The sequence below is a fragment of the Truncatella angustata genome, assembly GCF_020726525.1.
Source record: "Truncatella angustata strain MPI-SDFR-AT-0073 chromosome Unknown BKA67scaffold_7, whole genome shotgun sequence".
Taxonomy (NCBI): Eukaryota; Fungi; Ascomycota; class Sordariomycetes; order Amphisphaeriales; family Sporocadaceae; genus Truncatella; species Truncatella angustata.
This window is the reverse complement of record NW_025763387.1, coordinates 1,703,776-1,729,619: the sequence shown is the minus strand read 5'-3', so window position 1 is coordinate 1,729,619 and position 25,844 is coordinate 1,703,776. Positions and strand designations below refer to the sequence as shown.

Sequence of the window (25,844 nt, the reverse complement as noted above, 5' to 3'; positions counted from 1 at the left end):
TAAAGCCGGCAAGGGAGGAAGGAAAAAAATCAATCAGAGGGGTGCCCCCCTCAGTGTCATGTCAGTACCAGTGCCAGTGCCAGTGCCAGGCCCATTCGCAATACTCTCCGTACAGTAGCTACAGCACATGGTCGTGCAGCAGCAGTTCCAATCGCAATCCCAATCGCAATCCCAATTCCAGTCCTAATCCTGGTCTCCAACACCCAGCCCGGGAGTCCACTCGCCAGTGACCCCATCCCAGTACAGGGTTCAACTCAATCTTTCCTTCTCCGCCCAAACCTCTTTGGTCGCCAACCAAATTTTCTTCTACTTGACTTAAACCCTTCCGCTCACCTGTGTTGGGAATCCTCTTCACACCTTACTGGCGAGATCCCTATTCCGAGGTGATCTTCGTAACTACTCTATTGCTTGGACCAAGGTCTTCGTGATCCTTCTGCCTCTTCCCTCTCCAACCCTTTCCTCAGCTCTGCTGCGTTCCCACACATCCTTTCAACACCCGGAGGCTTTGACCTATCTGGCCTGGGCCCTCCGTGACGAAGTACGACGTGACTCTCGGCTCCCTGCATCATTTCCCAGCCCACTTACCAGCCAGCTGCTCCTGCGGCATAGCCATTTTCAACGACCTGCCCAGTGCACGCTCTCTGGGCGATCCTTTCCCTCCATCTACTGCAACTGCGCTGCATCGCATAACGCCTTGTTATTTCATGATAAGGGACAGTCGAGCAGAGACCTCTCCTTGCATTTGTTTGCGTCAAACCCAGTCGCGCAACCGCATTCCAAAACTCCCTGCAATATCTTGCGATCCTGCACGTCTTGCATTCACTTGCCAGACAGTTGTGGCATTTGCCGGCTGAAACCTGTTTAAAAGCAAAAGGGGATCTGCAGCTTGCTGGTACGTTCTAGCAGCTGCACGCGTCCAGGGTCCCTGTCCCTCGAGGTCCTCACGACTGCGAAAGAATTAGCGGATTGCAATCATGAACCAGCAGCACGAGATGTTTTACGATTACCCGCCAGCGAACCGGTCGCCGAGCACGACGAGACAAGGCTATGCGACGGTCGGTCTTGGGGGTTTGGGAGCCTCGCGTGGCCAGAGGCCCGGCCTGGATGCGATAGCCCAGAACGCATCCCTTTACAATGACGATCGCTTTGGAGGCGCAGCCGGCGGCTATGATAACGTGTCCAGGCTGGATCGTTTGGCGCCTAACTCAAACTACATGCTAGAGAACACTCAAACGTGGGGCTATAATGGAGGTGTAGCCACCATGAACGGCCCTCTCAACGGCAACAGTAGAATCGGCTCACGAGGTGGAGCTCGAAGACCTGGTCTTCCCCAAGTGTGTACCCCTGAACGAAGTAGGCCCTTATTCTCACAGTGATCCCTGGCTAATGATGACGACTGGTAGAACTGGACTGGCCAGCCTGAGCTCGGTGTGCCCTCAATGAACCAGTATCATGATCCCATGAACGGTAGTGAATACGATCTTGCGAGCATGGACGGGCGTAGCCTCAACACGCCCGGTTCAAATGATGACCAGCTCATTCCTACGGCAATCGTGATCAAGAATATTCAGTTTCAATGCAGGAAGGAGATCCTACAGGGCCTCATGGCGTCCATGAACTTGCCGCAGCCTTACGCCTTCAACTACCATTTTGACAAGGGCGTCTTTAGAGGGCTCGCTTTTGCGAACTTCTCCACGGCTGAGGATACGCACATTGTCATCCAGAAAATGAATGGCCTGGAAGTCATGGGCCGCAAGCTGCGCGTCGAGTACAAGAAAATGTTGCCACAAGAAGAGCGCGACCGGATCGACCGCGAAAAGCGTGAGAAGCGTGGACAGTTGGAGGAGCAGCACCGCTCTCCTTTGCCTAGTCACCAGCAGAATGCCCTCCATGCTCTAGGAGTTAGTGTCAACAAGCAACCAAGTGGCTCCCCAATCCGTGAGTTACACCGCTATGGCACATGAACACGTGTGAGAATGCCGGCTTACATACGTCAGGAGATATCGACTTGAATAACCCCAAGACCCTAGAGTTCTACACAGAACTCACCATGTTCCAGCGCGACACCACCCGCGAAACCTACATCTTCCCCGCCGACATCTCTCCAGAGGATCGGCGCCAGATTCACATCCTTGCTCACAACATGGGTCTAGAGCATCATTCAATTGGAGAGAATGACCGGCGTCAGCTGCAGATTTCCAAGAAGCCTCAGCAATCTCCCCCGGCTCATGTGCCTCACCAACTGCCTCCTAATGTTTCCTGGGAGGACCACCGAAGGGGTCTCAGCCGTGCTGCTACTTTTGACTTTGCCGAGTCCAGGATTGGGGCGGGGAATGCTTACCACACCATCGGAAGACAAGGTCCGACTCTAGAGTTGCCTGGCCACCTCGAGAGTGGTATTCCGAACAATCTCCGTGCCGCCAAGAGCTTTGCAGATCTGCGAACGCATAGTCCTAGTCCCGCGCCCTCTGGGTCAAGCTACGTTGGGCTTGGTAACGGCCTTGGTTCTCGATACGGCGACTATGGCTCCCTGGCGACGCCCCCCAACCTGACGCCTACCTCTGCTCAGGCTGCTGCTTCTAGCACCGATGCTTTGTTGTCTGGTGGAATCGGCTCATTGAGCCTGAGTGGTTTCGATCCGACTGCAGCCCACCTTCAATCTCGCAATGCTCCAGGCGCTATTGGCAGCCAGAGACCTGGTGCAAGCAACACATCCGCACCTGGTCGTAATGCTCCTGACAGACAGCCTCGTGGGCCTGAATGGGGCGAGGCTTTCAACAACCGTAGCCGCGGTCATGTACAAAGGAACAGTGGTAAGGAGCTAATCATGACACATACAATGGCGATTATTTGACTGACCGTGCTGCAGATTCCTCGGATGCTGGCAGAAGCTCTGCCGCTTCTCGATTCCATTGAGGCGATTTACACACCACTTAAGCCGTCAATATGTACCACCGAAATCTCACGAAATCTGATCAATGAGAGACGAATTACGACATAGACAATTGATGTTTTCATTACCCGAAAACTCAAGATTTGGCGCCAACTATCTCAAGCCAAATACAGAACCACTACCCGGCGAAAATCGATCTTGCTCATCGTCATGGCGCTAGAACCAATCTAATAATCCCCTGTAATATCACATCATGCTATTTGTGTTTCTGGAATTCAGTTTTGATATTGCCAAATTTTTTTTTTCCGTTGGGGAAATCTTGAAGTCGAGGAAAACAAATATCTTTCAGAGACAGTTTTGTGACAAGAACAGTTGTGGAGCATTTGGACGAGAACGACGCTCGCGATCCGTTTTATATACCCCTCAACAATGACTGACGCTAACATTGAACGCCAATCTGCTCTGGATACACCATACACGCGTCTTATGGGCAACCATTTATGGTATCACGATTCCCCTTCTTATACCCTTCTGGGATTTCTCTTCGACCTCGAGCACCACTCTGATGGGCGATTCACTTGGAGGATCCCTTTTACGATGGTTACGCTGTTATGACGCATATGCACATCAATAGATGGCAGGCGCGATGCTGGCTGGCTAGACTGGCGATGGACTGGCGATGGGAGGATGGGTTAATGGAAGTCTACTGCGTTGTTGTATCGACAACAACGTGGACTGGTATGCCGGTGCTGGGTCAGGAGCCAGCAATCCCGCTGATGGGACATGAAGAACAACATGACAAAGATGAAACGGTGGAAGTTGAACTTTGCAGCGACGAACTGCGTCTTGAAAATTTGCGGAGACATTGTTGGGTCGCACGAACATGCTGATGGAACTCGTTGGATTTTGTATAACATGGCATTGTTTTGTCTCTTGATTTTACAGTGTGCCGCTTCCCCAATCCTTACACCACCCTTCTGCTACATGCGATTCACGAACAGTCCTGCTTCCAAACCCTTTCTCTCGCCTTTCCCAGCAAATTATGAATCGACTGTTCTAGGCAATCGTGGCAAGGATCAACGGCGTATAGAAACTTGGGTGCTGTGGGTCAAAGGGGATAATCGAACTGGCACGGTGATTCACGTTCAAAAGGACAACGCTCATTTAGAAACACGGCGCAATTGACGAAAAGTTTTATCATATTTATGTCACATGCGCGCTTGCTCCAATGTGAACATTAACTCACGTGTATGATCATCTTCAATTGTGCGTGACTCCAAATGATACGTTCGCTTGTATATTCGAGATGAGTGAAAGCAAACTTTGCAGACAACACAGTTGATAAATCTCCAGATACTTAGCCATTTTTGAAGCCGGCTGAGTAGGGGCTTATGTAGCTGAACAAAATGCCACCAACCTCCCACCTCAAATAGCGGGCGCCGCGCATCGTAGACCTGTACGTCAGCACCTTTTTCAAGACCAGGATGTTTCTCAGATGTCGAGGATTCGCTAGCATATTGGAGCGTCCAATCATGGTAACCTATGAAGAACCTGGATTTTCAAATAAGGACTTTTCCATTAAAGCATGCTTCATTCATGCCAAAAGATCTTCCGTTCGTCGGTACGAACGGGCATCATCTTCGGCCAGATGAATCTGGTGATTACCAAGAGCAAGTCCCCTTACCGGATATCGAATTTTCACAGGGAAACATAACTACAAACCTCGTCGGCCTTCATATTGACCGTTTTTGACCATTATTCTGCTTGCCCTGGTCACTTTGGTGGGACTGATGTCTTGCGACTTTCATATACCCTTAGTTGAGGATTTGGATACCTCAACTGTGTTCTCCGAACGATAATATACTTTGTAGTGACAAGCTAACTACATGCTAAAACATATACTGGTACATGCGTGCATTTCACAATCTACGTCTTCGAATTTCTGGTAACAGTGTTAATGGCTCGGTGAGTTCTACATGAAACGCGGCCAATATCATGTATACTTATGGAATAATCAATCAGTGCATCACTGATAATACGTACTAACTACCTGTAGTAATTTCGATACCAACTTCTATAATTCTGATCAATGACCTTGGCACTCCCACGACGACCAAAGTCGTGATCGTTCTTATGACTCTCGTTGTCAGCACACTCACAAATGCTCTAGGTGCTGTACATCAACATGTATTCTACATCAGCTCTGCCGAGTATGTCGTTGGGTTTCGCGTTCCCACCGTATTGGCAATACCACTCCGCATCCTTGATCTTAATGCCAAAACTTTTCGTCCGTGGCACAAACTTACCAGAGCTGGCAGGATGACAGATTCCCCGTTCCCCTGCTTCCCAACTGGAGGATGGAGTGCCACAAACAATTTTATGCGCTCTATATTTGATGGACTCCCCGCTGTCTTTTCACAATTTCTCTGTTGTTCTGCTGTTCTATCTTCGCCCCGATTCCAGCCGAGACTATTCCCTTAACATTTCGAATAATCTGTACGACAGAATCTGCAATTGTTGGACCTATCAACTGGGAGTTTTCGCTCTTCTAGCCAAGGGAAGTATCTACCTAGTGTGTTTCATGACCATGGCAATGATACTGTTTCTTTGTTCGTTTTTAGAAGTCTAACAGTGGTGTAAGTACAAACCCTTGGAGAATTTGTGGCATGGCAGCAATGTGTCAGGACCAGGAAGTGAAGAGGATGTTAACATCAACCTTGTTGAATGATACGGATAATGGCAAGACGGCAGAAATAATGACGAATTTTGTCCTTGGTAAAAGACGATTCCACTCAGATTGGTTCGAAAATGGAAAGGATCTGATTGGATACAGCGTTGTGATGAAAGAGCAGTATCACCAAAGCTGCCCATCCTGTCCAAGGCACAGTAATGAGTGGGAAACCACTGGCTGGAATGCACGAGAAGACTGTCACCACTTTCTGTTCTCCATTTTAAGCTATCTTGTAAGACTGATGTGCTTATCCATCCTGGTTAGGTTAATGGCATTAATCTTGTATTATTAAAAAGAAATACTTGTGTTAATTCAGCATTTGCAAGATTCATGGACAGTCAGTCTTTTGGAGTAAAATTCCTCTTTAATAGCGGCGGAGTTGTCATCACATTGTTCTGGTCATCATTCTTTTGTAAAGAGTAAACACTCACTTGTTTCGTGAGTTGCGTGATGCTGCTGAACTGCTTCAGGCACTGTAATTGTGTCCCTCTATCAGCTTCTCTCAAATCGATACCAGTTGACTGGGAACTCAATATTGCTGTCGCCTGCTACGAACGCTTCTACTGGCATCGCATCAGCATTTTGCCGACATCATGATTTCCTCCTTCTTGTTAGCCTAACAGCAATACTATCCAGAATTCTCATGAGTCTTTTGTATAATATCGCATTTCGTCACTGCACATATGTATGGGTTGGGGTGCAACTGCAGTCATTGCCATCATGGTCTCGGTGGCCCTTGGAAGTATTATCATCAAATGACCACACATGCTCATGAACCCAAGTATTATTTCTGGTGTAATGTATCATGTCTGTTAGTTGGATCTTGTGTGACAAAATAATGGGAAAGACTAGTACACGACAAGGAAAGAGCGTGGTTTTATGGAGACTGTCATCGATTCTTTTGAAAGAAACAATAATTTCTAATCCGATGTAGTGATGAGTTTAAAACATTTCATCTTTTCTTTCTAGGTTGTTCTTGCTGTGGCCGTTGAAAATCGTCTCAAATTGAGATGTGAAGAGGCAAGACTTTTACTCGGTGGTTGTTCTATTCACTCACTGGTAATTAGTGATTGTCATAAAACCGAATATTCTTCCCAAATGCTCATTCAGGAGACTATATTTCACTCACCCTTGATCCTACTTTCGGGTATTGTTGCCAACTGGGCAGACCACAAAAAACAATCTCATCCAACCCCAACTTTGCACACCATTTTTATTTTCTTTAGAATACACCACACAACATGATGTTCACCATTAATCACAAGCCTTTCGTCACTTTTTGCATCACAATTGCAGCCGCACTGCCCGCTCCGGAACTCTTCGGCCCCAATGGCGATTTCGCTTCCACCTGTACGTGGGCCGTCGACGCCAATTACACCATTTCGGCCTCCTCAAGCTACTCTGGAAGACCCGGACAAAGACCGACCACCTTAGACTTAAACCAGTGCCTTGGATACGCAGGCAACAATCAGTTGGTTTGGAAGGAGTAGTTAGTGGCCCAATCATGGCTAGGGTCCTGCTTAGCAGGCGCTTTTCTAACATACCACATCTATAGTGGCGAATTCTGGTATGACATCAAGGGCGATCCGAACTCGAAGGGCGGCAATCGCTGTGGTTGCCGCAGGAGCTGGAACCCGCACCATGAGCAGGATCTGGTATGTTGGATCGGCGACGCCCTTGCCAACACCTTCACTATCAACTTGAGTAGGTAGCAGTTCCGTTTATTCAGAGTTTGGCTGTCGCTCAGATCACTGAATGATACTAGATGACCATATCGCCAATTTCACCGGTACTATCTGGTGCTTCGCTCAACAGGGTACAATTGCCTAGAGTTTCGCCGCCTGCGGAATTGGTCGGTGGAGACCTCTAATCTCTGCGTCGAATGATAAAATGTAGCACATCATTTGGCTGATGACTGCGCCGTGGTTTTTATAGACTCTTTTGCGTTATTCTATTTTTCGGAATGCCATATCTTTTGGTGGCGGGTGCAATAATTACAAGATCTGCGATAATTTTGTCTGATATGCTTGCCGCAGCACCACCAAGAAAATTATAATGGTCAAAGAACTTGACCAGAATGGAATCGTGTATGGCGATATTAAAGACGATAGCTTCCTTCACGGTAGGATTGTAGATCTAAGTACGGTGCTGACGGTCCCACATTCCCTACTGAATAATTCTTTAGTATATCGGAAAGCCTTCTACGAATATTACTCCATTGAATCTAGTTTTGCTAGTAGCAAACCTATCCACCGGTTGATTGGCTGGGAAGGGATTTTTTGTCCCTTGATGTAATCAGTTTTTTGGGGATCGTGGGTTTCTTGAATTAGGCCGTCTTCGTAAATACTGGTCTTCTCTTGCTCCTCCACGTATGTGTTCTTGTCGATTTCGAAGTAGCTATGTTACTTCAAGGCCGCCTTTATAACTGCCTTTTTCTTACTAGTTTCTAGTAGCCGTTCGTATACACAATATTTGGTATTGAAAGGAAGTACTTTCCGGGTACTGATGTCCAGTTAAGGCCGCGCTTAATTAAATCCTCTCCCTGGTGGGGATGTGCTGTTTCCTATTAAATTTCCTTACGGATTGGACGTTCTGAACCACTCGAAATTAGAATAGAGCTGAGATGTAGGCCTATTGAACCTACCATTTTTAGAGCGTCTATCTTATTCTCGATCTTAGTTATCTAGGCTTCCGCACGTCTATCAACTATAAGCTGATGAAGACCCTGAATTCTAATGTTGACTTCAAAAAATGGACCTGGCTTCGGATCAGCGATTTGGGAAATATTCGTTGATTTACGGCCGGTCTCATATGTGTTGATCCATACCATAAGTTTTCACCCAAAAAGCGTGATATATTGAGTGAATTCGCTGTGCAGTATTCTGTGAGTATTTGAAGAACAAAGAAACAAGACCGAATGCGGTGCTTCCTAGCAACGTGGGTGATAATCAAATGTCAAGGTTTTCCGTCATTGTATAGCTACATATTCGAGCGCGGTTGTTGCCCAAGATATATACCCATACGTCAAAAGCTTATAATATCCTGAGCCACAACAGCTATTACTCTTCAGCATCGTCCATATGCTGCCTAGCCCAGGGGCTTTTGCGGCGGAGAGTTGGCCCAAAGCGCGCTAAAACAAATGGAATAGGAATCAAAGCAATGCTCAGAAAAGCCAACAGGCTAGCACCCCATTGATAGCCTAACGTCTGGAAGAGGTTTCTACCAAACAGTGGAAAAGCTGCGCCAGCAATGTTGCGAACCAACCCAATTCCGGCCAGGGCAGACGCAGAGAAGACCTTGTCATGTTAGCATATTTGGTATATATGTCAAGTATTGAAGCTTACCCTGTATGCATCTTCGGTGTATTGGAAAGTCATGAGTATTAATGTGTAGAAGGACCAACCCCAAAAAGCTGACGCAATGATAGGCATAATAGGCGGAATGCTGGCGCCTGTAGTCCAAGCAAAGCAGAATAAAGAGATTGGAAAAACTGACGTTCGGGTCAATATATCTGACACCCTTAAAGGTGAAAGCACTTACCGACTGCAGCCACCATGGCCAATTGTAACCTTGCTTCCGGCGCTGCTCCAGAACCGCTTGAGGTCAAGCGTCGTTGATAGTACCTCTCCTGCCATAGATTGGTAAATGGGCCGACAGATATACCAATAGCTATACCTAAGAAGGCGCAGCCAACCTCAAACGTGTTGAAACCGTGCCCTTCACCAAATACCATCCTAAAGGCTCCATTGAATAGAAAACTTAAGCCATATAGATAGCCATTGTAAAGTGCTGCGAAAATGATGATGGCTTCTGTGAACAGAAAGCGGAAGGGCCTAGTTAGAGCCACTCTGAAGAGTTCGTTTGCAGACCTGCGCTGAAGTGTCCCTGGCTTGTAAGCATGATTAAGAGAGCTGTTTGCTTTTTTGAGAGCTTTGACTCGTCTCCGAAGAATAGTTGTGTGCCTTGTTTCACGTAGAGTGAGCGCCATAATGAGCCAAAATGCTCCGCACACCCCGAGCAGGGCCCAGAATACCTCCCTCCACCCTCTGTGTTCAGCTACGATTGACATTGCGAAGAAGCCTGATGGACTACCACATGTTGCGGCCCAAAGGTAGATCGACATAGCGATACCTGTCTCATGATGAGTCCACATGTCTGCAATGGATCCGCCGAAGTTCGCTAGCTCAGAGTTAGTCGACACGCATCATCCTATAAGTCATAATGGCCAGTATAGGAAAGGCAGGCATCAGAACATACCAATGGTGACTGCAGCGAATAGCCCGCTGAAAAATCGTAGGACCATGAATCCACCAACGGTTTGCACCAGAGCAGTCGCAGCTAAAAGTAGAAGAAAAACTGCGTATGATCCTATATAAATCACGCTTCGACCAAAAAATTCACTGAGAGGCGCAAGAGACATAGGGCCAAGTGCAAGTCCCAGAATGTAGAGGCTCAACCCAAGTGTTGCCACAGTCTCTGAGAGCCCGAACTCGGCTCGAAAGCTTGCGGTAGCTGGCGAGAACCCCGATGCTCCCCATGACACAGAAAGATCAATAGGCGTGATGACGGCGACGATAAGCCATTTCCTCCATACGGGCCAGTTACGAGGGTTTTCGGGATCGCCACGTGCGAAATGATCAACCGGAACCTCTGAGGCGGATGCTAGAAGAGGCGTTGAGGCAGAAGGGTGAGCTTGATCAACACTTCCGCTGGGATTATCTTGATAAGTCGACATGATAATTATTCACCTGTGCATGGTAACCAGCTTCTCTGATGGTACTGAGAAACACTGAACACTACCGTCGTTGGTATTGAAATGTTTGTCCCAGCTGTTATATTGCAGTTGTCCACTTAAGGTACAGTAGTGAGGGGTTAGCGGGGGGCTGTTACCTAGTATAATAGAGTAGCAGGCTATGCTAGAAAAGGAGAATAACTATTGTTAAATAAGGTATAGAGACTTGAAGCAGTGAAATATTTGATTTTGAAATTAAACAAATGAGTTGAACAATGCTTCATGTGATGAGGAAACACGAGAGAAATGCTTTCATGGCTACTGTGATCATGTGCGTCGGCTGCTCCCGACAAAAATGACGTTGGTATGCTGGGAAACCCCACCAAATGCACCAACCCCCAGCCGCCTGGTCGTGAATTTGCGGTCTACCAGTGTTGGATACTTGTGTGTCTATCTGTACAAGTATGTATATGATGGGAGCATGCATGGAATGAATACAAAAGAACATGACTTCCAATTATGACACCAATTTCATGATTCTGGTTTCGAAGGTACGCCTTCTGAAGGAATCCCCATTGACCGTAGCGTTTGTTGTCGTAGACATTCTACTATGCTAACATGGTAAACTCAATTATTTCCAAGATATCTTGACTATGCGGCACTGAACGGAATTTGGGTTAAGTCTTATGAGTTCTTTCATCTAGACTAGCTATTTAACTGCACGACTTCTTTGGACAAGTTCTCAGGAATTATAGCATGGTGCCTGTGGGTGATTGTCTTAGCCGCTGGCATGTAGCCCAAGGTCTTTCATCGTGTTTCTCAAACTGTGTAAGTCCCTTAAGTGAAGTGAGTGGAGCTCTCCATCGCGGAACATCCACGGTTTCTTTTGGCGCCTTTATCAATACTTTGACTGATCTGACATAGTCCGGTAGTAAGACATGTATCTTTGAGAAAGCTGCCGCGGCTATCATGTGCCATTGCGGAAAACTATAGTTGGTCATGGCCAATTTCCTACTTCTTTGTGAAGTAATCATGCTAGTCTTTGTATATATGTCCTGAGTCGCTGCAAACAACTGTCTGTTGACAAAGGATGAGTTGAATACCATAATTCAAGCTTGGTCAGCTTCACAAAGTTCAAGCTTGGTGCCTTATTCGCACTAGATGTCCAAGAATGGCGTCGATTAGATGGTTGTTTGGTCTTCACACCAGGATAGGTGATGCGGAGCGGTTCCGAAGGTCAGCAGCACCATCGCCCGAGCCTTTTCATAGACCTGTAGTACCACCTATAGGTGCCGACACAAACAAGGTCATAGAAAAGTCGTCTGATTCGGTCAGTGCGCTATCAAGAACCCAGTTTCCGACAGCTGAACTGTCGCACTATGGCATCGCGCTGTGTCAAAACGATAAAAGGATGGTAGCCGAAGAACAGAAGAGGCCTAGTCTGCGATTGTTCTGTCCGAAATGTATTAGAGGAAACCATAACGTTAAGGTATAGATCAGGTGAACCATCAACAACACAACCGCAGGGATGCGATGATAATGCTTACATTGAGCTGCTTGGAGTTTGGATGTATATGGCTAGAGACATGCAAGAAACGGTACAATCATCGAAGCCTAAGGGATATTATATCATATTTATGGCCTATTTATACACACCAAGCGCCAGGCAACTAAAATCATATGCTTCGCTAAAAGGATAATACATCAGGTGAAACTGATATCATAAGTCGTAGATCATAACTGCCATCTTTCACACCAAATTAGACAAGAAGGTCGTTTACAGATCGTGACCTGGAAAATGTTAGCAGATGAAGATGAGAAGTTATTTGTCAGCGATACGTACGACCAAGTTGCTTGCCACGCTTCGAGACCTCGCGAGCATGGTACTGCTTGATCTTGGCACGCTTGGCCTCCTCAGCGGCCTCAAGCTCAAGTCTCTTAACCTCTTCCCTAGCTTCCCTTACACGGAGTCGAGCAGCCTCCATTGCGCGGTCAGCCTCGCGCTCCGCAGTCTCGGCGCTCAACACCCGCTCTCGGGCCTGCACGATCGACGGGTCCATCTCAACGTTGTTGCCGTGTCCGAACGATCGGGACAACAGGGATCTCCGGCCTGAGCTCGCGTCAGTCGATCTGCGGAAGACGCCGCCGCCGCCACCATGGGTGCTTGGCGAGGTATGGTATGAGGTACCAGATTGGTGCGAATGGGATGTTGTGGAGGTCCGGACTGTGGACGAGGGCGACGGCGAGCGCTCTCGTCTGCTGCCGAAAAGGCCATGAGAGCGTTTTGGCTCCTCATGGTAGACCGGGGTAGGCTCGACGACCTCCTCTTCGGGCTTGCGACTGGAGAAAAATGGCATTTTGAGGTTTGGTTATTGGTTGTTGTGAGGTCTTGGCGGTTGTGGAGTATAAGTTTACTAGGTCTTAAAGGCTTGGAATTGCAGAGTATGGCAAAAAGTTCACCGTTGTTGGAAAAATAACTCCGGATATTCGGCTTCTCTCAATGGGCGAACTGCTCTATTTGACCTGATGACCCTGCCATGCTCCCTTGCAGCTGCGATGAGACAGTCCATCTCGCAAACCGGTTTTGGTGATGGTGTTGGGGAAGCTGGTTTGTAGATCATTGCGAATGACGTAGCCCCACAACCAATGAGGGTTCGCAGCTGAGACACAAAAACCAATCAGCGACGACCTATGACGAAAGCCGGGGCAAAGACCCCTATCGTAAACCGCATATGCAGGGACTTTGACATTGTAAATTCCATCATGCATGCCAATTTTTACTTTGAGAGGCTGAAAGAGGCATGCCGTCCACCATTACGGAATAAAAGGGCTCGACGGTGTGGCTTCGCTTATCTCTTGGACCGCTTCGGGCAAGCCAAGCCATTGCGCATCTTACATCATGATGCATACCTTATCATCGTGAAACTACGGGCTTTATTGCGTAGGTTGAGAGGTCAAAAGAAGGTTGAATAAACCTGACAATGTAGAAAAAGATCAGATCTTGGAATACACCAAACCTAAATTAGGAGCAAGCTCGAGCAACCAATATTCGTTTAAAACGTTCTAGAGAAGCAAAAAGACTTATTAAAGCATTTGTTGGTAATTGAAGCTCTGATGCGCAGTGTCCACATTCGGATATACCGCATTTTGGTTGCTCAGACCTGCGGTCAAAAATATGCTTCGAATCCGATTCCATAAGCCTCACCTAGAATAATGCATAGAAATCAGCAATGCAAACGAACAAAGCGTGGTTCAGGAGAGCTCGTATTCGTTGGAGCAGCAGCAACATCGAAGCGACTTCATCCAATAAGAAACATTGCAGTACAGTATTAGCATTCCGGCTAGGACTATCTGCGGTACTATAATATGTCCCTCGGTAAGGAAGCAAAGATCGGACCTCCTGCGAGCTGTTGTGTTAATAGTACGGATCCGTACATTGGCGACGATACTCTGTAGTTCGAGGTATCCACCTTGTCCCCACGATTTAATCTAGGTTCCGACTTAATACAAGAGGATGGTATGCTAGTTAACGGAAGGATTAGATACTAGCATTATATAGGAGGTCATGCACAAACCGTGGGCTTGCTTGCTTTCTCATCACGAACCTACATTTTCAACCTTGAGGTAGCATCCCTGAGTTGCTAAGACCAATATGGTAATTATACTCAATACGCGCTTCAATACGCGTTTGTGGCAGTTCAGTAATAGGCTGAAGAAGCCCGTCACCTACCATGACTACACACATAGTAGCGAAAGCTAAAGCAACCGCGGCTTTTAAACCGATTGAATGACGACATCCTCATACTTGCATGTGTCTACAATGATGGTTTGAATAAGAGCGGCATTGAGCAAAACACAGAGTCTATTAGGGGGCTGTACTTTGGTGGAATGAAAATAAATGCTGGATAAGATACATGGCTGTTGCTTCGCAAGCTTCACTAACTTAGTGCTTCTGTAATTATCGTAAGGTTATAGACTATACTGTACATAACTAGCCGTCAGGACTGTCCAATCCTGAGCCAGAGAACAGTCAGATACTCCCTAAACAAGGAGGACATTCTACAGGTCCACCCGTGTCGGATGAAATCAAAATGCTATATCTTGCTCTAGACTAGTCTAGGAGAAGCTCGAAAGTTGAATCCACTTACAGTTAAGTCGGCGCCACTTACAAATGTAGCCGGCGGACGAAAGTCTCTCAGTGCGATGTAATGTTCTGCGACCGACCCCCCCCCCCCCCCCCCCCCCCCCCAACCAAAAAGAAGCCCCAATGTCCCAAACGTCCCCAAAGACATGCAGGCACTGCATCCTCATGGCGGCGAGCCATACCCGAAGCAGATCTGTTTCGGCCGATAGCTTGACCTTCGTCGTTGAATACTTCTTCCAGTCAAGCATCATTAGCAAACAAGGCTCGGAAGTATTTTTCAACAGTCGATGCTCCGTTCAAGATAAATTACAAGTACGGAAAATGTATTCATGTTTGTCATTACAACAATTTTGTCCGAGACCGCAGTTGTCGGCGAGTGCGAATTCTCGGAATCAACCATAATCTAACAGTCCGAATTAGTATGGCGCGGTCAGAAGTTGCGCCGATTGCCAACGCATAGTCAGGCCGTTTGTACCACAACGGTCTGACCCATAAGCCGCTGCCCGTAGTAGTAGTTGTATATGGCTTCAAAAATTTCGCGCGGGCTCTTGCATCATTGAACACTGCAACATTGCAGAATTGCAGAATTGCAGAATTGCAGAAGCGATAGTGTCACCAGTTGGTGCCGAGTCCCTCCATCAGCCATGAATCCGGCGGATAATATTGCGCCTGGATCTCTGTGGCATAAGCAAACAGTCAGAGGACAACTCCCGCCATTAGTGCCTGCACTTCCTTTAGAAGAGAATACGGATTGGGATACGAACTTTTTCGCTGGACATTATGCGTTGGGATCCGGTCATCTGGGGGCTGAGCGGAGACATAGCGGGTGGGCCGCCGTTGAGAAGCAGTGGGCAGCAAGTCAACCGCAATCGACAGCCGAAAAAGAGACGACGCAAGTGTAAAATTATACAGAAAAGGTGAAATAACTAATACAGACTCGCAGGCCTATGTCCAGAGAGTCTGCAGATATTTTGAGCACGTTACACCCTGGTTTATCATTACCACCACCGCAGTTGGAGGAGGGGTTTCGCCTAAGAGTTGTGATGAACCCTAATGTGGCAACAATGGCAGTAGGGGCTGGCTCTAAAAATTGGACAACATTTACCGAAGGAGCGTGGTCGGGCAGTCTCGGTACGGGAAGTGTTGTTGTAAGTAATGAGGAAAGATAATTTGGACATGAATGTTGAGCTAAAGTTTCAGTCAGGGTGGTGGACAAGATAGTATCGACATGGAGTTTGGTAAATCGCAGGGCACACAGATTGAATCTACCTTCAAGCTGAGAACCATTGATGAACCGCCGGCTATGTGAGTATTTCACAAAATATCCATTATCTATTGGCTGACTTTGATTCAGGATCGAATGTAAAACACGTGGATTTCGGACTGGGCCCGATGACATTATGACAGCCCTCAAAGACACAGCACAATCTCTAGCAATCGATCCGAGACAATATAGACACAGAGTTGTTATTACAATGAAGACGAATGATCCACGTTATGCCGAGAAGGTGAATTTCGAACTTTGGGTTGGGACTTGTCTTTGGCGCGGCTCCGAGGTCATCTATGAGTGAGTTGCTATAGATATACTAAGCTTTATCACTAACAACTTTGTAGCGCATATAAGATTCGCTGAGTGAATCTCGCATGATGGACGATAGCCGATCATTTAAAGTAGTAACACAACCTCGTCTAAGGGCAATGTGTCACCGAAGCCAAACTATTTGATATGCCTGCCAGTGATGGTGGCCTTCGGCATAGGTTCAACAAATGATCGGATAGTTATGACTGCCCCAGAGATACTCCAACGTATGGGATGGCGGACACTGTTTAACACTAGTGCAATATCAAAGGTGAAATCCAGTTGATCTTATGAAATCCACAGCAGGGGTTCTGTGCATTGGGACGAATTGCTCATCGCGTAATATTATGCAGCTGGTAATAAAGGAATCATCGGTAAAGAATGACGGCAATGGAGTAAAGAAATCCTAAACATATTTCCACATATCAGTGGAACGTGAACGATGAATTGAAAGCTCTTTTACACTACATGGTCGTGCAATGCTTCAAATCTGGGACCTTGTATGGTTTGAACTTGAGTGATAACATACCATTCGAAATTTGATACTTTTCTCGCGAATTGAATAGACTTGATACGACTCTTGTTGCAGTGCGTGGTACATTAGTAGACCCTAGTCAGTAAAGTAGTATTAGCCCAAACGTACCCCGTTCTCATTTCTCACGTCGTGACCACGAGAAAAAAGCAAAGAAGAGGAAAAAGAGTGCTAGCATCTACAAGTTTGGGATCTTGTGACCACCAGGACGCATTGGTTTATCACATTTGAGTAACTATCCTATGAGTCTGGCGTTATTCCATTTATCTAAGATGCTTAATTTGTTGTTGGAAACAGTTGAGGTTGTTTGATATTTAGAATCTGACTGAGAATGTTGAATCAATTTGTGAGTCAACCTGTGAGGCACTGGAAGGTGCAGTAACAAACGCCGAACGAGAAATTAGAACACATTAAGATCCAACCCGCTTAATGTATTCGGCGGCACGACTATTGCAGAGCAGGATTTGATCATGGGCAAAAAACTAGATCATTGACCTTGAGTGTCTAACCTCAAAATCGATCCGATTGCCCCGTGTAAACCCGTCAAAATCCATAATAGATGGAGTTACATCTCGTTGCTAGCTTATCAATAAGTAGGTACTGCTTCAGAACTCAACTAAAATGAGATGCTGTCTTTGACTGGCACTCCAATGGGGGTGTTCACGACATTCTAACGGCGTATACATGTGTTGGTAGCCATGAGTAAGAAGAACGTGACTCCATTACGGCAGTGCGAGTCCGGTGTATCACAGTAGTTGAGCCATTCTCACACGATGTATGGTATCTCAAATTGCAAATTAAACGCTATTATGTCTAACTCAGACGTCTGAGACGGGCACATGGCCTTTTTCCACAGGGTGGTGTGCATTTTGATATAATAGCGTCCAGTCATTACTATTTATGCTCAAGCTCCAAAGGCCAGTTTGCTCTGGGATTGGACAGACTTTTGGACTCTGGTAACGTGTATGGTGTGCGAGTGCGAGAGGCCGCGGAGATATAACTGTCTCATGATTTTGTGAGTTGGCATTGACTCTGGAAGACTTATGTTGATCTCCGAGATTTAGTACTCTCCGGCTAGGACATGAGGAGTCTCATACAATCATCTCATTACGATAATCACTCTTAAAATTCTATCATGTGTGCGACGGACAGACCGCTCGGTAATTATAAACCGGTAATATAGGTCTCTTCCAGATGGATTTTGATCTATCCCAGTAGGCAAAGCTTACCTATGTTCTATTTAGATCACTAATCGGACCATATCTAGGCGCAGGGCCCCAAGTAGGCGCAGCTGTATCAACATCAGCGGATATCGGGGTCAAGCACAGCGACGATAGACAAAGTCGCACACTATCAGGGATCTCAAGTGGAACATCTTGCGGCCAGCAGTCATCTTTCGCCACAAGCCACAAAGTTAACAACAAAGCCGGAGCGCTCGTACTTAGAAGCTACGAGAGGCCACTGCAGAGTTCTTTAGAACGAGACAATACGAGTTTTGTGCCAGACTTCACCGACCACGATCCCGAAATATCTGTAACGAAGGAGTCACTTGACGTAGCACTTGTTGATAGTCACACCCACTGGAATCTGAAATTTATTTTTTTGGAGAGTTGTCGTCTTCAGGTACAGGTCCAGGAACTTCAATTAGGCCTCCAGGGATTTACTCAGAGACAGACGTTGGGAACATGCGCATGATTTTAGCAGACTTCGAACGAAGCGAGATTTCTACGCGCGAGCAGGTACTGGAACATTACAGGCCATCCATCGTCTGAAATCGGAGATGAGTAAACTCGATACCATGGCTAGGAGCATTATTGTACGGTTTCCAGGACATCAAGAAAGGTAAGAGGCTGTCGGAAAATACGATGTGCCAGCCTTCAGTTGCTGACAGGAAATGTTGTAGACAAGCAAACAAGCTAACTAAGGTTAGTTAGGGGAAACAGGCACACTCGCCGCTAGCGGAATCTGTGGAGAGAGCTGGGATCGAATGGTGAACGGTTTCCGCGTCGTAGATGGGCTGGATCTTCTTGATGATGGCGGACCAGCCGCAGCGGGCAATTGAATGAGAGACATTCGCAACGAATCAAAGAGCGCAGACGGAGCAAATGTCGGATCTCTTAAGCTCGGCGATAAAGCGGTGATAGGATGTGCCTGGAAGATTATTGTACCACGAACGGAGGACATGTCCAAACAAAACTCCACAGCCAAAAAGAAGCACATCCCAATTGCGTGGGTCATCAGTATTCCCCCCTATCCCGCGTGGCGCCAAGCCTTCTGCAGTTCCCCGCCTGCTGCATTGACGCCGCGCTGCGTCGTACGCTTTCCATTGTTCTTTACGGAGTACTGCAACTGGAAGGCTGGGGAGTGGGCAAGCAGTGGATTAGCATCCGCGAAGTTTTCTCGGCTTTCTTTGGCCCCTCCCATCTTCATTCACTCGTTTTGATTTATCTTGTATTGTTTTATTTTCGTGTCGAGGCTGGTGCTATCTTGGGCAATGAGTCATTGATGAAAAAGTTGTACGCATGGCGCGAGACTGAGATCGAGTAGTCCAGGCATTGAATCGCGTGTACGGATACCCCGTCACCAGTAAATAGGTCTATGGTTAGTGACCAGACTTTATCGCTCAAAGTACCTGTGACGTACCCCCCGCGTCCAAATATCGACCGTCCCCGGCTCTCCACATCTGGTCAACCTCAGCATCGTCATTTGACGATACGGTCTCAGCACGTTACGGCAGCACTTTCATGCCCAGAGCGACGACTCGGAGCTTGCAGAGCTCTCCATGGTGCACACGGGACAATTGGCTGCTGCAGTGAAGGGACAGGCTGATACAGCAGACATGGACACTCGAAGGTCAGCTCGACCGCCGGCGCGCATGCCCTACACGTCTCGTGGCTCGTTCCGCGCTGGCTCACCGTTGCCGACTCTGAGGTCTTCTCGCGGTCGAACCGGTGCCCTGCGAAGACAATCGACGAACCAGCACTACCAAACCTTTCCGACACCACCACCGAGAACAGCGGGCTACCGCGGCCGTAGCTCCGGCTCCGGCTCTTCTTCTGGGGAGTCTGTTGCGAGCAACGAGCATCACTCGGCCACACCGTTGCCAGCGGCACAATTAGCGCTGCTCGCGTTGCTTTCGTTGGCGGAGCAGACTGCCTTGAATTCGATATCGCCCTATCTACCAGAGATGGTTGCCTCGTTTCCGGGAGTAGACAGTGAAAAAGTGGGCGTATACGTTGGTCTGCTTGCATCTTCATTCGCATTGGCGCAGCTCACGACGAATCTCATGTGGGGATACCTCTCTGACATCATCGGCCGGAAACCCGTCATGCTTCTGGGCACATCGCTGCTTTGCTTGTGCTTCGCCCTCTTCGGTTTCTGCACACAGTACTGGCATATTGTGCTTGTGCACGTGGCCATGGGCTTGCTCAACGGCAATGCAGCAGTTGTGCCAACCTGCCTTGGGGAGTTGACGGATCGGAGCAACCAGAGCAAGGCTTTCACGTGGCTGCCAGTGGTTTACAGCCTGGGCAGTATCACCGGACCGGCCCTTGGTGGCTTGTTGGTGGGCAAGGTAGCCGGCGACAGATACCCCTTCCTCGCCCCCAACATTCTGGGCTCATCTCTACTTGCAGCGAGTGTCATTGTCTTGTTGATCTGGTTTGACGAAACGCTGGAGGAGAAGGGCAAGCCATTCGATTTTCGCGAAAAGCTTGGCTCTCTATGCTCTTGCCTAAAGAGGACCAAGAACAAACTGAAGCGCCGGCGGGACCGCTCAACAGTGTATGGTACCACAGACACGTTGGAAGAAGAAGACGAGGAAAACGAGGAACGTGGACTTCTTGGGTCAGACGACGACGAAGACGGCGCCAAAAGTCCGTCCGACGCTGCGACATGGCGGCAGCTTCTCAACCGCACCACTTTGCTACTGTTGACCACGTATCTCGTATTTCAAGTATCAAACATCTCATTCAGCAGCTTATACCCGCTCTTTGCGTCCGGGCCAAAGCCGACAGGCCGGGGTTTACCCGCAGATGTCATCGGCATTTCGCTATCAATCGCGGGCATATTCACAATCTTGTTCCAACTTTTCGCATTCAGGCCGATCAAGGCCAAACTGGGGAATCTGGGTACCTACCGAGGATCGCTGCTTGGGCTTGCCATCAGCATGGCGCTAATGCCATGGGTCGGGTACAAGGACTCTGCGCCTCCATTTGGTGTTGGAAGCAGCAAAATCTGGCTATATGCAGAGCTGGGCATCATTTTGGTCATCAAGAACATATGCGCTGTTGGAGGGTTATCCAGTGTCATGTTACTGGTAAGCTTGTTGGCTGTGTCATGATTCCTACTTGCTAATACTCGCTCAGATTACGAACTCTGCGCCATCCCATGCTAGTCTAGGAACATTGCAAGGTGTTGCTCAAACATTGTCTGCAGCAGGCCGAAGCTTTGGTCCCTTCGTATCCGGAAGTCTCTTCTCTCTATCAGTACACGTCCAGCCCAAAGGAGAAGCATTGGCATGGGGCCTGTTTGCAGGTATCTCACTTGCTGGGTGGCTAGGAAGCTATGCTATCCACGCAGAAGGGTTGGAGAGCACTGATGATGGCTATGAAGAAGACGAAGAGGATATGTCTGATGACGAAGAAGCAGCTCCCAGGTATTGAGTGACTGACCCCGGCGCTTTGTTACTAATACAAACCCTGGAACATGTCATGGAAGACCATCAAAGCAGGGAAGTGCGCACCTATGAGGAACGCCACCGTAGCCATAGTATGCCGAAGGATCCCAAGAGCATGGCGGCGCCTATGCCATGCAAGAATCTCCCAATTGAGCATTGAGTGATGACGTGGAGTCGCCAATGATGAGTTGAAGATGACTTCAGCATTGAATGCTTGGATCAGATCAGATCGGGAATGCAAAAAAAAAAATTAGAATCATGTCTATTCCATGAAACCAGGATCCGGACCACCGCCCGAATGAGCATTATAACTTACTGGATTGGAGGCCCCAGTATAGCGTCAATACTTGTCACAGGGCTGCATATCCTGATGGGCGTTATACTCTCAAACCCTATTCGTTGGGCCCAGGGTGGTGCTCGAATCGGAATAAGGTTGATAGTGGGAAGCTGAAGTCAAATGCCCACATACCCAATACAGTCATCCTGTAATAGTAGACAGCACAATAGCCTCCTGGACCAGGTTTTTGGACAACGGATCAAGTATGAAAAGTGGCAGGGAACAAGCTGTCACAGACGACGTGCGGTATTGGCTTATTGAACGAACTTGTCACCATTGACCAATGTAATTAACAGCCAAGGTCTTGGCTTGGTGACCTTCCAGCCAGCTATTTTTTCGGCGTAGTTCAGTTACCATCAGCACTAAGACCACTGGAAGAGAAACATCCGGCAACAATGCCACAAGTCTAACTCAGCAAACTTCGTTCCAGAGTCATTTCACAGCGACCTCGTGAGCTTCCACGAGCGTGTTTATTACTGATGACCCTCCAGAATGATTGTTTTTTAAAGAGGCCTCCCAATCCACCGTGATCGCACCATGGAGTGTCCGGACCCCGGCAGGTCAACAGGCATATTCTATAGATCTTGACTGTCGCTGTGGATTGCGCCCGAGTGTCCGTCTATTGTCAAGGTACAATCCAAAAGTGGATGTTCGGCTTGCTAATGACTATATAATCCAGCATGTTCCAGATTTGCAGTATGCTGCACAACGTCAGTTTTGCAGGAGCTCTCTGTCGGCGAAGCTGGGTGGCACGCAGTAGTGTCCGTAGTAGATCTAACTGCGGGGGCATCTACATTGTCCTTCCAGACGCAGTCACTGCATAAGCGTCCTCGGAAGTGTGGGTTCACTAGGTGAGAGGCGTCCCGAAAACCACCAGATGCAGGCACAGCCCTATACGCCTAAGATCTCACGGATAGTGGGTCTTTCAGGAGTTACCTACGGCCTGCCCGACTTTGGTTGCATATGAACAGCTATCCCGCGCGCGGATCATTTGGTTCATACATGTTAAGCTTCGATTACCAAATGCTTTAGATGCCACCTCTGCTCCATGCGTCGACCCCTGCCTGCTTTGCCCAAAATACTGCACGTCAGCACCATATTTCTGTTAGAAGAAAATGCCACCAATGATAGATAGACCATGCCGGGCTACCATTGCTGCACAATCAGAATTACTCCATTGTCCCTCCCAGCTGCATGCATCTCAACGGCACACCAAGCTTCCGGGACAGCATAGCTTTCAGCCTCAACTCCATGACTCCATTGCCAATGCTCATCAGCAGGAGCTGGTCAGTGTCAAGATGGAGCCTCCGCTGCATAGTCAGCATGTGCTATCGAACAAGAGACATCATAGTAGGTGCAGCTCAGTTCTGTTTGCTCATCAGGATATATTTAAAAATGTATGTCAGCGTTCAGCTGTGTCACAATACAATCTCAATATTGTTGTTTCGTAGTGTTCTTATTGATGCTCACTCGTTCTAAATTTCGTATGGTCAGATTTAACAACATTCTGGTGCTATTCACTGCTGGCTTTGATCCGGAAGTATATATGTCAACACTGGATGTCGATCAGCCAGTTATTAGTTTCGACAATATAATTCTATATTTCAGTCCCTGAACAGCGAGCTTGAGGCCCTGATGGTATGCTCACGTATTCCAGATAAATTCTTGTGGATAGATAGGTCGATTGCTAAATCCTATCTAGTCATCAGCCAAAACTTAGCCAGACAGAATCGTAACTCCAATCTCTGCTCAAGTCCTCAGAGCATATCCTTGATACCAACTCACACAACCCTATTGGGTTGAGAACTCGAAAATTCCAAAGGGAAGCTCAGGCATACTATAAGTATCGTATGCGCTCGAAGGCCGACATAGTCAGGGTCGAACCATTCAGACTCCAAACGGACGATCTTGTGAACCTCGTTTTGTTTTCACAGTCACCATCACGGTCCTGCCACTTCCAACCGGCCATGTCGTCTCGTTCAAATCGCTCAGATGAGTCCAGTCGTAACTCAAAGAGCAGTAAAAAGAACCGAGTAAGCCAATTGCATACTGGGTTTTATTTCGTAATCCTGCCCCTGTCCTCAGCGCTACCCTACCATTTCTCCTTTCCAGTCACATAATGCTGCTTGTCAACCCCCATTTTATGATATGTGAAGAATGTACACTGACCTTGAGGTGCCGGGTTAGTGTTCTAATCAGCAACTCATCGAGTCATTGCGTACGCACCGCGTAAACACATTGACGGAACTATGTCGCATCGAAAAAGTTGCGGCAAAGTGCGAAAGCGAAGAGGAAGCGCTGGCGTTCCAAGAACCGATGACTTCGGCTTGGTCGTACTATGTCAACAACCAATTCTTGGCCGAACTGCGCGGACTGACGCCGAACTACCCCCTGAGCGCCGAGGTTGTGAACGAGGCGGTCCGCCGGGTGCGCAACGATCCGGAATCCAACAGGAGCTGGAATCTGGCCTGGCTGTGCCTGACCAAGATACGAGACGAGTAAGTGTTATTTATTCCTGAAGTACAGAAAGCCAGGTCGGCTCACGTTCACATGCAGTGGACTCGTGCCTCGTTATGCGAACAACGAGGCATGGAAGAAGGAGATGTGGGGAGGCCGAGACCCATCTCAAGAGGAGGCTGACCAACTCGGTCAGTGTTTCGAGTGGGAGTGGCGCCAAGCCATCGAGAGTATGCTTCGGCACTGGCGAGACACACCTCCCACGTGGTACTAGATGTTCTTCCTTCATCTGCGCTGCGCAGTGGTCTCAATGGGGGTTGTTTGCACGAAGTGAGGCGTTGTGGGTATTCGGCTTCTAGCATTTGCATAGCGAAAGGCGGCGTTGTTGTGGATTATGGGGTCTAGGTTCTACGCCCTGGAGGCGAGACATATCTCTTCTTGATACTTCCAAATGTGCCTTGTGCCTTTGTTGCTCGTAAACCACAGTTCAACCTATTTTGTAAGGTTCAAGCTCTATACGCTTTCCATTTGATTGACAGACGCGAATCCAGTCCTATCTCTGCTGATTGTATTCATTGTTGGATCAGTTGTACCACAGTGGCCCTGAGGCTTGACACCTTGGACGTTCACAGCGGCTGAAGGGTGCAACCAACATGGCTGCTCTGCCATAGATGTTCACGGAACTTTAGGTGAGGTAGGTGACAACTGAGTCTGTTATGTAGCATCCTTAGACTCAATTAACTGTATGCTGTCTGTCAACTTGCACCGTTGCACAAATTCCGAAACCGAGCGCCTCTGTTTCCTTGCACCACTTCTAGAGTAATGAGCATAGCTTAACTTTAAGATCCTGCAAAAATGCATGTCTAGACTACCAGTCACAACTTATCTTTGTTGGCCTCAGAAATGGTGATAGTTCTCACGTGATGTAATGCGCCACCTCCTGAGCAAGCTGGTATGCTTCCATCGACAGGACGAGACGTCATTGGGAATTTATTGAATTGTTTGCAATCTTCAGGGAACACAGATGAATGACCGCCAACCCTTTTTATCCATAGCTTTTGGGATGTGATGATTTCGTGTTGCTTCTGCGAGAATCTACCGGTTGATCGCGTGAGCTGTCTTTGCCGTAGCGCTTGAAGGTTAGGTTGTTGCGATGTGTGAGCTTTTGCTGTTCGATAGTCTTGCACTTGACCTGGCTTGAATGCAGGTAGAAGCGGATAGTAGAGTTCCCGTTAAATGAAATAAATTGGTTATCAAAATCAATCGTGCAAGTAAAATTAACTCTGATCTACAGCGATAGCCGATTCGCGAATCGACCACGGAGCGAGGCTGTGCACTTCTTAGCGCAACGGCACATTTGGCCGGAATATTCCTCATTGGGATAATGAGATTGTCATTACCGAAGATGACCGTAGGGCCTCCCCTGTTACGGGTAACTACTTGGCGTGTCACAGACGGCTGTAGTTGCATCCCCTGAGCGTACACTGAATATCGACAGTTTGTAGGAAGAGACAGCATCCTGCCTTGGTCAAATCGAGTTCGCAGTATCGTAGGTTGAAATTGAGTGCTGGGTATGATCTATATTGGGGATTCGAATATTGCTGATTGGCTCGGGCTCCCCGTAAGGAAGGAGAACCTTGCTGTTACATATATGTCGGCAACATGTTAAAAGCCTCATTTAGAGAAATCCATGGGCTGGAAGGATTGCAAAGTGCAGTGTAAATACTACAGCACTGAAACAACATATGAACCAACATGGCA

At 47.8% G+C, this 25,844-nt stretch overlaps 7 protein-coding genes across 7 annotated transcripts; 5 read left to right on the top strand and 2 right to left on the bottom strand.

Annotated features, from left to right (window-relative positions):
- Window positions 1-974: 974 nt before the first annotated feature.
- BKA67DRAFT_538805 (uncharacterized protein) lies at window positions 975-2,916 on the top strand (the record flags this gene model as incomplete). Its single annotated transcript, XM_046100530.1, has 4 exons — window positions 975-1,334; window positions 1,404-1,938; window positions 1,998-2,813; window positions 2,870-2,916. 4 exons carry the CDS (start codon window positions 975-977, stop codon window positions 2,914-2,916), a joined length of 1,758 nt encoding a protein of 585 aa, XP_045955300.1.
- Window positions 2,917-8,683: 5,767 nt separating this feature from the next.
- BKA67DRAFT_523170 (MFS multidrug transporter-like protein) lies at window positions 8,684-10,359 on the bottom strand (the record flags this gene model as incomplete). The annotated part of the gene is made up of 4 exons (XM_046098442.1): window positions 8,684-8,920; window positions 8,969-9,114; window positions 9,165-9,803; window positions 9,882-10,359. The coding sequence occupies 4 exons, from the start codon at window positions 10,357-10,359 to the stop codon at window positions 8,684-8,686; spliced, it is 1,500 nt and encodes a 499-aa protein (XP_045955299.1).
- A 1,774-nt stretch (window positions 10,360-12,133) lies between these two features.
- Window positions 12,134-12,713, bottom strand: BKA67DRAFT_661739 (uncharacterized protein; the record flags this gene model as incomplete). Its single annotated transcript, XM_046107872.1, has 2 exons — window positions 12,134-12,147; window positions 12,200-12,713. The coding sequence occupies 2 exons, from the start codon at window positions 12,711-12,713 to the stop codon at window positions 12,134-12,136; spliced, it is 528 nt and encodes a 175-aa protein (XP_045955298.1).
- A 2,431-nt stretch (window positions 12,714-15,144) lies between these two features.
- Window positions 15,145-16,133, top strand: BKA67DRAFT_538801 (uncharacterized protein; the record flags this gene model as incomplete). Its single annotated transcript, XM_046100529.1, has 5 exons — window positions 15,145-15,398; window positions 15,444-15,648; window positions 15,705-15,805; window positions 15,855-16,067; window positions 16,115-16,133. 5 exons carry the CDS (start codon window positions 15,145-15,147, stop codon window positions 16,131-16,133), a joined length of 792 nt encoding a protein of 263 aa, XP_045955297.1.
- A 3,365-nt stretch (window positions 16,134-19,498) lies between these two features.
- Window positions 19,499-21,239, top strand: BKA67DRAFT_505775 (major facilitator superfamily domain-containing protein; the record flags this gene model as incomplete). Its single annotated transcript, XM_046097122.1, has 2 exons — window positions 19,499-20,929; window positions 20,979-21,239. Coding segments are annotated over 2 exons (1,692 nt in total), but the record flags the coding sequence as incomplete, so codon positions are not given.
- A 1,339-nt stretch (window positions 21,240-22,578) lies between these two features.
- BKA67DRAFT_372625 (uncharacterized protein) lies at window positions 22,579-23,169 on the top strand. Its single transcript, XM_046096495.1, has one exon. The coding sequence runs from the start codon at window positions 22,742-22,744 to the stop codon at window positions 23,075-23,077; it is 336 nt and encodes a 111-aa protein (XP_045955295.1). The 5' UTR covers window positions 22,579-22,741; the 3' UTR covers window positions 23,078-23,169.
- Window positions 23,170-23,349: 180 nt separating this feature from the next.
- Window positions 23,350-24,790, top strand: BKA67DRAFT_372636 (uncharacterized protein). The gene is made up of 3 exons (XM_046096496.1): window positions 23,350-23,659; window positions 23,814-24,124; window positions 24,183-24,790. Exons 1-3 carry the CDS (start codon window positions 23,477-23,479, stop codon window positions 24,355-24,357), a joined length of 669 nt encoding a protein of 222 aa, XP_045955294.1. The 5' UTR covers window positions 23,350-23,476; the 3' UTR covers window positions 24,358-24,790.
- Window positions 24,791-25,844: the final 1,054 nt, after the last annotated feature.